This window comes from Plectropomus leopardus, chromosome 15 (genome assembly GCF_026936395.1).
Source record: "Plectropomus leopardus strain MGB_pleo_1.0 chromosome 15, ASM2693639v1, whole genome shotgun sequence".
In the NCBI taxonomy this organism is placed as follows: domain Eukaryota; kingdom Metazoa; phylum Chordata; class Actinopteri; order Perciformes; family Serranidae; genus Plectropomus; species Plectropomus leopardus.
In genome coordinates, this window is record NC_142190.1 from 22477345 (window position 1) to 22488870 (window position 11526).

The 11526-nt window shown below is 38.8% G+C and overlaps 1 protein-coding gene across 3 annotated transcripts in view; it reads left to right on the forward strand.

Moving 5' to 3' along the window:
• Positions 1-11053, forward strand: part of LOC121952341 (cell adhesion molecule 2) — a 262122-nt gene extending 251069 nt beyond the window's left edge. For all 3 annotated transcript variants that reach the window (XM_042498955.2, XM_042498956.2, XM_088088351.1), the window contains 2 exons: positions 3206-3328; positions 5464-11053. In XM_042498955.2, coding sequence (XP_042354889.1) covers positions 3206-3328; positions 5464-5582 — 242 coding nt within the window. In that variant the 3' untranslated portion in view covers positions 5583-11053. The remainder of the gene's footprint in view (positions 1-3205; positions 3329-5463) is intronic.
• Positions 11054-11526: the final 473 nt, after the last annotated feature.

An 11526-nucleotide genomic window follows, 5' to 3' on the forward strand; every position in this document is an offset into this window, starting at 1 on the left:
TTTATGCCAACAGCCTCTGTAGCTTCGTGAGTATCAAGTTAATGTAATACTTCACTGAAAATTTAATCTCAAGTATCAAATACTCAGGCTTGAAAGATACCTTAATCGATTTAGCATTGTACTCTTCAAACATGACTCATGTTGGACAGTTTAAAAATAAGATCAAAATTAATGCAGCAGAACAAAAGCTTCCATTTTTGTCTCTTTTTTTGTTTTTTTATCGCCTACATTCTTCTTTCTTGTCAAAACATATTTTCTACATTAACCATAATGCAAATTGACAGCTGGCAGTTAAGTCGGAGATTCGGGTTGTTATACTTGTAACAGCGAATCTGTCTACTAGTCTAGCGTTTGATGAGTGTTGCTCAACAGAAATGAAACACTTGCAAGTCGTTCTCAGTTTATGCTTCAGTAAAAAGTTTAAAGTTCTGGCCATGGTAACCAGAAACCTCTTGCATTTGTTTTATAGTGTTTTGTTTGTGCTCTGACGGCATTTCTGTCACATATTTGGAAGTGTGATCGGCAAAGACAGCTATTTAAATTGCACAAATATTCCAATGTATATGTGTTTTTGACTTTCAATCCTATTGATTGATGTGCTCCTAGTCTGTCTGTGAGTGGCAGATTCCCCGCACTCGCTATAGTGAATCAGTGAATCAATCAATAGAAACACTGTTGATTTCTTCCTGTGGAACTTGCATGAAAACTATTTTGGTTCAGTAAATATCTGCTGTCATTCAGCCTAGTGAAGGCAGTTTGGCCGTCCACTGTTCCCTCTGCTCCCCAGGAGCTGCTGCTGACAGATGGCGGCTTCTGTGGACAGAGATGCTGGTTGCACATCAGAGTCAATGTGAATTGAAAACGACATGAAAATGTTAGTAGCATAACCAAATCTCATTGTACAACAAAATATGACAGTGTATGCAGCATTACCATTTTTTCCGTGGAAAATATCTAATTTCTGTTGAGTGAGACTCATCAAAGATGTGTAGCACCCAGCCATAAATCAGGCTAGAGGTGTATAAAATCAGTGGTTTCAATTGTGAAGCTAGTTATGGACTAACATTTATTTTCAGTGTCGATTAATCTGATAATTGATAATTTTCTCAATTCAACTATTGGTTGCTTAGCCTATGAAATATTAGAAAATGGTAAAAAAACAAAAAAATGTCAATCAATGTTTTCCAAAGCCGTAGATGATATCCTCATTTCATCAAAGAGAAGTAAAGAAACCAGAAAAAAGTCAGATTTAACAAGCTGGAATCAGAAGTAGCTATAAAGTGTCAACCAAAAAAGAATTAAAACATGCAAGGAAAGTTTTCAAACCACTGCTGCAGAGTAACTGCCTCCCAGTTATTGATCCATATGCACAGTAGCCTATGTGACAAACAACTTTCACTTTGCCAGCAAATAACTAAATATGTTACTTCTGGCAGAGCTTTGGAGTTATGAGGAGGTGATGAAATATATTGTTAGTATCTAGCAGTTTTGTTGAGAAACGAACTGTATAGTCTGGAATCTTTGCCTTTAAATTCTATTCAGAAGGCAGGTTTTCGTTGGTGTTTTCCCCAAAGAATGTACTGCAGTAGCAGTCGGATCAGGCAACATGTTCTAGAAGTGTCCAGCGGTTTGACTTACAGCCCAACCTCTTGGACATGACATCAACATATTGCACAGCTAAACCGTGTGGTACTCTATAGGCAGACATATGTATGGCTGTCACGGCTTGTTTGTGTCTGCGCTGGATTGTAACAGCCAGACTGAGGCGCCGCAGTAGGACAGTGAGTGTGTATGATGGTAAAAAAAACCAAAAAAAAACACACACCGTCCTGACAGATAGAGGTGAAGAGACACAGCCATGTGTGTAACTAAACGCCCGAGTCCTCGCCCTGCTGGGCCGTGCCAGGGGAACATTCCTCTACTCTCTGCTCCACTGACCAAGCAGAACCGCCGCACAGTGAAACCATGCCACAGCACGTCTGTGTGTATGAGCGCGTGTGTCCGAACGAGTGCGTGTTTGTCCACTGGGAGGCGGTGAAGTGTGACGGCCTGGTCACTCAGACCATGGAGAGTTATGGAGCGAGAGCAAGCCAGCTGTTCAATTTGGCCACATGGGCGGACACAGAAAGAAAAGGAGAATACTGAAGAGAAACGGTGTCAATATACGACGTGTGCTGTGTGTCTAAACCCACTCTTCTATCACCGCTTACCCTGCTCTGACATTGCCATATTCTCGCTATCATGAGCCCACATACACACACAGAGTGACAGGGTGGTATATGGCATGCCCTGGCACTCGGAGGAGGATAATGAGATGAGTGCTAATTTCTCAGGTGTCATGGACTGATATGAATAATACAGGCTATTCCATTACCCATCTCCCCCACTGCTGTCACTGTCAACTTTTTTTGATTCACCTACAGTGGACGCCGTCAGTGTCACGTCCTTTACTCTCAACTTAAATAACCTGGGAGCCAGACTTTGTGGAGAAAGAAAGCGAATAAAGGAGCTTTTTTTTTTTTAATCAAGAAAAACCTTTGATGGGTTTTTGCATGAGGCGTGAACAGGCTCATCTTCACTCTTTCATGACTCGCCTATCATTTCCACTGCTTTCCCAACAGCTGGGGACCTGTAGCAACTCTCTAACACCCAATTCATTTTCCTAACAACAATCCTTCCTCGCCAAGAAACAGAAAAAGATTGATCTTTCCTTTTTATTTTCTGTGTGATGATTTATTTACTGTGTACTACTCTTCCACTGCCGCCCTGGTTTGCATGTCGGGGACTCCTGCGGCACCGTGGGGCTGATCCTGAATTATTCACTTCTTTTTTCCGAGTCCCCCTTTCATTCTCTTTTTCCTTCATTTTGCAGAGCGAATGTGTGTCTGCCTGTAGCTGCTCTTTGTGTCAATGTGGTGTCCATCTCTTGTATTCCTCTCTCTCTCTCTCTCTCTGTCTCTCTCTCTCTCTGCATTTTATTATTCTCAGAGAGCTAGGCAGCTCAGCTCTGACTGCATGATGTGAAAGGAGAGAGGAATGACAGCAGCTCATTAGAGCAGGAACGAGCTGGAAATAATCTCCTTTTTCCTCCTTGCTCTGTTTTGTATTGTCTGTCTTTCGCTGTTCCTCATCTGCCCTCGCTCTCTCACCTCACCAAGCGGCGCCTTTATCTGCTCTCTTTGTTTCTCTGTCTGTCTCTCCTCAGATCCAAACGCTCTGGGGCAGCACGGCACTGACCATGCCTTGATCGGAGGAGTGGTGGCTGTAGTGGTCTTTGTCACCTTGTGTTTAATCATTGTTCTGGGAAGATACCTGGCCAGGCATAAAGGTAAAACCGGCAATGGACCAGAGCCAAGTCTCTCAGGGCTCATGGAACTTGTGGAGCGTGTCCTACTCGTCCCATTAGACATCAGAGTCCCTCCCCAATTCCCCAGTTACAAGAGTTTGACATACCTGCAGTGGAGGAAAAAGAACAGAGTGATGCCTCCAGTGCATATATGGGACTCACTGGGTTGTTTTTATTGTATTATCCAAAAAGCAATCCAAATGTCATTGTATTTATTTTGAACATCAATATTATGTTAAGGGGAGAGAGAGAGAGAGAGAGAGGGTTATGACATAACATTACTTTAACCTCTTCCCACTGACGGTCTCATTTTGTGTCAAAAGTTGCACTCCATGTTCTCAGAGGCATAACTCAGTCAAATCTGAGTCACTTTCTGAGGATATCACCTCTGATTTCCATATAAAAGAGCGCTCTGTATAACTTCAGAACCTGCCTGAAAATTTTCACATTTTTAGGGGATAAAGGTTAGTTAAGTTAAAGTGTGGTTGCATGAGGTACTTATTCATAGTCAGTGTATTACTTATGCCCCCAGTTTAGAGAAGCAGACAGGAGACCACCACAGAAAGCTAAACAATGTTCTGTTGTGGACAGAGGCAGCAGCAAAATGTATGTTAGCCACGTAAAAAAATTAGTAGCACTTAAAGTGCATGCAATATTTAGAATATTTCCACCGCTTTACTAGTTGTCAGACAATCCTTTTTGACCCAATGGGGAGCTGAAGCCTTTATATCTGTCAATGCTCTCTTCAGAGATACCTAACTGCTTTGACATAAACTTTGTTTCTGTTGTATGACTTTAAGAGCTAAGTCACACAATAACACAAATAAAGTAATCAGTCAAGGCAGTGGTAGATCTGCAACTCATGTGTTCAGCAAGGTAAAATTACAGTGAATTTCTCTGAGTCTGGTCACTTTGAAGAGAGCATAAGAATCAGAAAGGGTTGTCTATAGTTAAAGCAGTGAAGCTGTTCTAAATATAGCATTATTTATTTTTAAAGTTGCTAAAATAGAATTTGCTGCTGCTTCTGCTTCTCTAAACTCTGGGCATGCAGACTGCAATCTACTGTAGTTAATACGGTCATACAACACTACTTCAGAAGATCCAAACTGTCCCCTCAAGTATCACAGCAATTTAATCTAGTTTCCTGTGTATCCATGTGCACATTATGTACAAAACTGGCTAATATAGTAGCCAGTTGGGCATGCTTTTGATGAAACCAATTTACCAAAATATAAACGAATCAAAGTTTTAAAGGAACACAGCTCAAGTTAGAGCTCACAGAGGTACTCAGTAAATTTATGGCAACATTAAACTTCCTGTTTACATCCAACAAAGGAACAGTTGTTGCAAAACCTAAAGCATTTGTTTTCCCCAAATACACTGCAGAAACTGCAGATCTAACCAAATGTAATAATCTTATGTTCAGATTGTAAAATTTCTAGTATAAATTGCTTATCTAGTGCTTTCTAGGTAAGATTAAGCACACTTAATTCAAGTAAATCTAACTTGCTTTATCTTCATAAGCAACTTTTGTCTTTCAGTTATTTTTAACTAGATAAAAGGGACATGTCAGTCAAACACTGACAAAGAAAAACAACAAGAATGTCAAATACATTAATATACACAATTATATTATTTTGACTGTACTAAGGCTCAGACTGTCTATTGACACTCTCCTCTATCCATTCATATGCAGATATGTGCCCAACATGTGGACAAGCAGCCAAAAAACTCAAACACCTCTAAATTGCATAAAACTTTTTTTTTTTTTTTTTTTAAATTAAAAAAAAACAGAATTTTAAAAAAGTCCTAAAACATGTATAGTGCAACTCACATGCAAAACTAATGACTTTTTTAAGTAGTCCAACTTATTTTTAAAATAACATATGGCATGCCCGGTCAACTGCCTTCATTGAGAACAATGAGGTGTGCACACACTAACTCAGTGCTGTATTTGCATATCTTGTACTATCCTAGCCTCTCATTGTTCTGTATATGAATTATGTAGCAATACTGATGTTGTCTTCAGGTGTGTTTTTTGCCTCAGGCAGCAAACACCACGCAGGGCTGCTCAGTATTTGTTTTCCTTGATATAGGTTTGTTTTTCGCTTCCACAGGAACGTACTTGACAAACGAGGCCAAAGGGGCGGACGATGCGCCTGACGCCGACACAGCCATCATCAACGCTGAGGGCAACCATGCGCACGCAGAAGAAAAGAAAGAATACTTCATTTAGACTGCAGAGGGAGCTGTGCAGCTCTCTCCTTCCCCTGTCCCTCGTTCAGTCCCTATATCTCTTTTTCTCTCTCTTTCTCTCTCTCTCTGTCTCCCCCTTTTCTTCTCCACCTCTGACCACTGCCCCCGTCGTGGCAATGAGGAATTTGCAGGCAGTCCACAGACAGAGAAGTCCCCCAAGTGTTTTCCTATTATTGCCTTTTGTCTATCATTTACATCTTGTCCTTTCTTTCTTTTTCTTTTTTTGGCAGCCAGTTTCCACAGGCAGCTTGCCATTGCTGCCCTGAAGTTGTCTCCTTTCTCGTATTTTTTCCTCATCTTTGACATGAATGCCTGGAAGTCTGTATATCTACCATGACTGCTTCTTACATGAGCCCTTCTTCATCTCCTCGCCTGTTTGCCGTCTAAGCAGACACCCAAACACACACTATATCCCCCGCCCTTTGTTCACACACATCCACAAAACACATATCATATCTCACGTCAACACGGTGCCTAAAAATACAGACGCCATTGAACTTCTGTCAATGCCTTCATGTATCGTCTGTCAGTAGCAATGTAAATGCTTTGTAGATGGGTTAACTGGACCATCATTTCATTGCTTAGCTCACAGCTTTTGATTATGCGTCTTTTCTTTTTTATTATTATTTTAACAAAGATCTTTGCTGTTTACGCCTTATACATGTCTATCACACTGAATATGGTACTTTTAGATCCACCTCCCCCCAACCCCACCCCCTCCTCTAAATAGACTTGTAATTAAACAGTTGACCCTTGTAAGATAAGAAGAAGGTTTTGTGTAACACTGTAGCAAGGTTTGTCAGATAAGTGTATTATATGATTTTCATTATTAGGGTAAGGGTAATAAAGGGTAGTGTGGTATTGTTTAGAGCAGCGAATACACGCAGATGCTAGGCGAAGCATTCCATCGAATAAATTCAGTCAAGTATATAAAACCATTTTGCTAAAAACTGCTGTCCCTATGTACCTTTGTCTGTATATTCCTGCACTGTCCAGGCTGCAGTTTGGTGAAACACCAACACATTTCAGTGTCCTCTTGACAGCTTAACGTAGTTTGTGATTCACATAAAGGCTTCAGGTGTACAGAAAGAATGAATCTCTACAAGCTGTATAAATTGTACTGTAATGAGTTTTCACTTTGAATTATTTTTTGTTTACGTTTCTGTCACATTGGAATAATTTAAGGCTTAAGGACCCCGTGAAATGTACAATTAACTCTCAGGAGTTAATAAAAACAAGTATACGGTTGCAGTATGAATAGGAAATTTAGTGTTGAATTAATTTTCCTTTCAGTAATGTAATTTTCATTGTTACCTCTTGTAAGTTTGAGGTCCAGGCAGCTCTCCACAGTGGTTTGTATCCACATTTACTGGCTCATAGATACGCATCAAATCATATTATAATTTATACAAATAGTGATAACATCAGTTTGACTGGAACCAATTTTTTTTTTGATTATATCGCCACCTCTGAATTTTCGTTAAACGATTTTCTAACAATTTAGTTAAAATGTATATATCACCACCTGTCAGATTGCATAACTGCTCTTCTTATTTCCATTTTTGTCCGAGTTGCTCTCCATGAACTGAACTCTGATTTCCATTTCATGGGGTCTTCAAGCGAAAAAAAAAAAGAAGTAAAAAAAAAAAAAAAGGAAAAAGTGTGTGAGTGCTGGATCAGAGATCTGCAGGGGCCTCCTTTCCAAAAACTAAAAACTGAAGACAAATAGAGAAGCACAAACATGTCTGAATGCTTTCCTTTGCCAACAAGATTACCTTGGGAATGGTTCTTCTATTCAAATGGGAAGTGGAAAGATGACAAGGCTGTCTTTGATTCAATTCTGGGGGGAGAATAAATACAGTGCATCTTTTTGAAAATGTAAGCTAAATCATGTTTTTATAAGACAAAAAGTTTTTAATATTTTTGGTTTAATGGTTCTAAGCTCCCTGCTGTGTATTGTGTCTGCTAAAATGTGGTTGATTGTGAAATTTGCTGTTAAATTCTGAATTCCCATATTCCTTCAAATTTGTATATTAGCCACCATATCTATTTACTTTTTACATTTTTCATTGCATTGGGAAAAGTTTTAAACAAATGTAATTTCATTTTGGCACAAGGCATGTATATAATGTGTGAGAACTAAACTTTGGGAATACACATTAGCATGTTTTTGCTTGGTTCTTTTTCATATTTTAATTTATTTAAACTAAAGAGAGAACCACAATCAAAGTATATATGTAACTTAATTTTGGAGAAATATGGCTTCTTGTGTTTGTAGCGTGCTTTTGGGTGCTACAGATCGGAAAGATTTGGTGTAAAATATGATTAACAAATGGGGGGAAAAAAATCCAAAATTGAAGAGAAGAAAATGTGCGTCTGTCTTCACCAAATTCTTAAAATACAAATTGAAATCCATCAAAATAAACATTACCTTCATGTCGAAGGAAGTGAAAGTTTCACACACACACCAAGGCAAACTTAACATCCTTGTAAGCAACTTCTGTTTCTTTTCATACATCCCCGCTGTTCATCTTTCATCAGTTTGCAGGAATGTGGCTGATTTACTCTCCTGTGAAAGAGCGATAAATACTGTGGCCTCTGGAACTAAAGACTTAAAGGCAAGGCACTAATCTACTAAGAGGGAGCAAATTATTACCAAGGGCAATAAAATAGTGGGCCCAGCTGTCTCCAATTCAGTGGCCAATTTACAACATTATGCAAATAAGGTCAGCGAGTAAGGTCTTTTTCTATGTGCTATAACTCAAGCACTGCTGGAGTGAATCACAAGTTGGGAACCATTAAAATGTCGCCACTGATGTAGAATTTAGGTTGCATATTAGGCTTTAAATGACTTGTTTTTGAAAATGCAGAAGCTTTGCCGCAGCTTTTTATCATAGTAGTGCCCAATAAACCACTAATAACAGGTTTGACTTCAACCTCACCAGTAGAACCAGGCAAGTCTTCTGTATCACATTTGTCTATAGTTACATTTTTCACAATGTTTTTCTTGATTTTTTGGTTGTTGTTTTTGGGTTTTTTTTTTTACTTTTCTATGTAGCTCTTTTTATTGTGTCTTAAATCAATGATGGTGTCTATCAAATTTTGTTTGCTTTATGCCTCTTTGTCCATCCTAGAAAAAGGAAAGTGGAAAGTGGTGGAAATAGATTTGTTGATTCTGAAGTCTGCAAAACAGGCTGTTTTATATTAAATGAACACTCACAAATGACCAGGTCTGCAGTGATGAGTCGGTGTTTAGAGATGAAACAGGTGCCATTTACTGAATTATGCACTCTGACTAATTTGATGGATATTTCTTAGTAAATGGTGAAATGTGTTTTGTTTTTTCCCTTTCTGAATACATGTGTAAATATTTGTTTTGAAATGACAGTAATGAGCTAAGTTGTTGCAAATGGCTTTTTATTTTAGTTAGACCAAACCTGATTATTTTTTAAATTTGTTATTCTAACAGGCTGGCACATACCATCATGCACTATTTTGCTATGATAGAATCACCTGTAGCTGTGTTACATTTTTTAAGTCAGTTATTAGTTCTGTTTCTTTATATGTTGTCGGTTGAAACTAAGCTTTAAACTCATTGCCTCCTTGCTTTTCAACATATATCGGTTCGGTTAATATCCTCCCCATCATGGGCCTCTAATTTCATCCTGGCGGCAAGACAGTAATAGCACTGACATGATTGGGCACTTATGCACTCTATAGCCTCTGTTTGGTGAATTTCCTTGCTGCAAAGAAACCCACTTTCTTCGACTGAAGGTGTGATCATTGCAGCTGAGGTTGCTTATTTATGCAGATCAGGTATTGTAATATTGGCGGTGATTTGGGCGTGAAATTGTACACAATTTTGTGAGCAATTTTCATGTTGGCATTCATATGTGTGTTCTTCCTGTAATAGGCAACAAACAATAATAAAAGGAACACCTTTTATTATACTACAACTTACTGTCGATGTTGACTAGATGCACTGATGTCATTGTGTTGCAAAATAACAACATATCACCAGATTTCAGTGCATCCTTAGTGTAAATCCAACTTTAAAATGGGACACCAAAATATCCTTGGATGCTTATTTGTTTTTGTGCCTCGCGACTCTGTGCTCTCTCCTCCTCCTCCTGCCTATCTGCTTCTTTTATAGAGGGATGAGACGAGCTGATGTGATTGGTGATCATTGAAGCTTGTCCAAACTCCACCTGCTGATACTGCATTATGTATTCATCCTGCTACAGCCTTTTCACCACACTGCACTGCCCCATGAGAGCACCACTGGTCACAAAGTATTGGAGTCAGTCAAGCACACGCACACACACACACACACACACACGTGCATTTTTGCCCGAGTTTGCGCAAGAAATTGTCCCCAGTTTCAGGAAATTAGAGGCCCATATCTACTAAAAATACCAACTCTGAATCCCCTGTTGAAATGGGATGAACAAGAAAGTCCAGTTTGAGTCATACTATGTCTAAAAAAATGTTTTAACTGTTTTGGTTTACATTACTCATGCTTTTAATAGTTTTGTTCTCCATAGAAGTGATGATAGCATGACATGGCCCGGTCCAGTGCTCTACTCCCCTGACCCTTGATATGTCTTGCTGTACAGTTTGGCTTCAGCGCATTTCTTGGTTCCTCTGCAATATTGACACTAGAATCAATCAGCCCAATCTCCATATTGTCACAAAGATGAAAACAACATGTGACACATGATCGCATGTAGAGATGTTTTGTTTTTCTTTCTTTTTTAAATATATCTCTTTTGTTTTGCATCTCAGGAATATATTTCATTTAGAGATTTTTTTTGTTTGTTTGTCTTAAACTCGGGGACTTGTGAGCTCCTCTCACTCTGCGAGTCCCTGAATGCTGACACCATGTATTTGTTGAGTTTAAGATTACCGCAATGTTAATAAAAATTATTCAGTGATTCTTCAGTAATTCTGTCATCTTGCTCTCATTGAGATATTAGACTTTTTTGATATGATCACTGACTTGAAATACTGACATTTAGAAATATGCTGCAAATAATCACGAGTTTCAACAATGGTAGGAGTTGTGTTTATACACGATGTCGTCTGATTTTAGCTTATGGTATGTAAGCAGTTCAATGCCTTTGTCCTCTATCATAATGTTTTTCTTGTAGCAACACACATTTATGTATATCAGTCGTTAGTGGGAAGGAGTTGTAACACACTATCACTCACAAAAAACAAAAGTATCCACAGTAAAGGTCAGGATTAGAGCTAGACCCATTAGTTCAGCTTCTGATGTACCTTGGTGAAATAAAGGGGTTTCATATCATGCTGTACTGAGAGGGCTTGATTCGATATATAGCACCGTAATGGAGGTGTTTTTCTCCCATTGTCTGTGAGATTTATTATATTTAATTTAGAGGTTCGTTCTCATGTATGAAATGAAAATTGTTGAATAAATAGTTGCCAAAACATCTGTATAAGCCTGATTCTATGTTTTTTAATCATCGTTTCCCTTCTGGAAGCTTTTTACTTCACTATTTTTGAACTGTAGAGATAGGCACTGATGATAATACACTATAAATACTGCTTTAGAAATTTGTTTCAAGCACATACTCACAAAAACACTGGCGAACACATGCACAGACACATGTTCATGAATTTTTATTAACAAGAATAATTGTGTTTTAGCTCCCCTATCTGCACGCTGTGGTGGTGGCGGTGCTGCAATGATGCTATTCAGTCTCTCGTGTGGAGTCTTTCAGCTGTCTGAGCAGCACAACCCATTTTAATCAATAGTCTGGAGGGGACTGAAATACTCCTGCAAAAAGCAGCTCTACCTGTAATATACACTATTAAAACTTAAAAAATGACTCCCAGTAAATCAGGACAGAATAATGCAGGGATAGTAATTGAAGAAAATGAGGAAATTGTGGGATTCATTT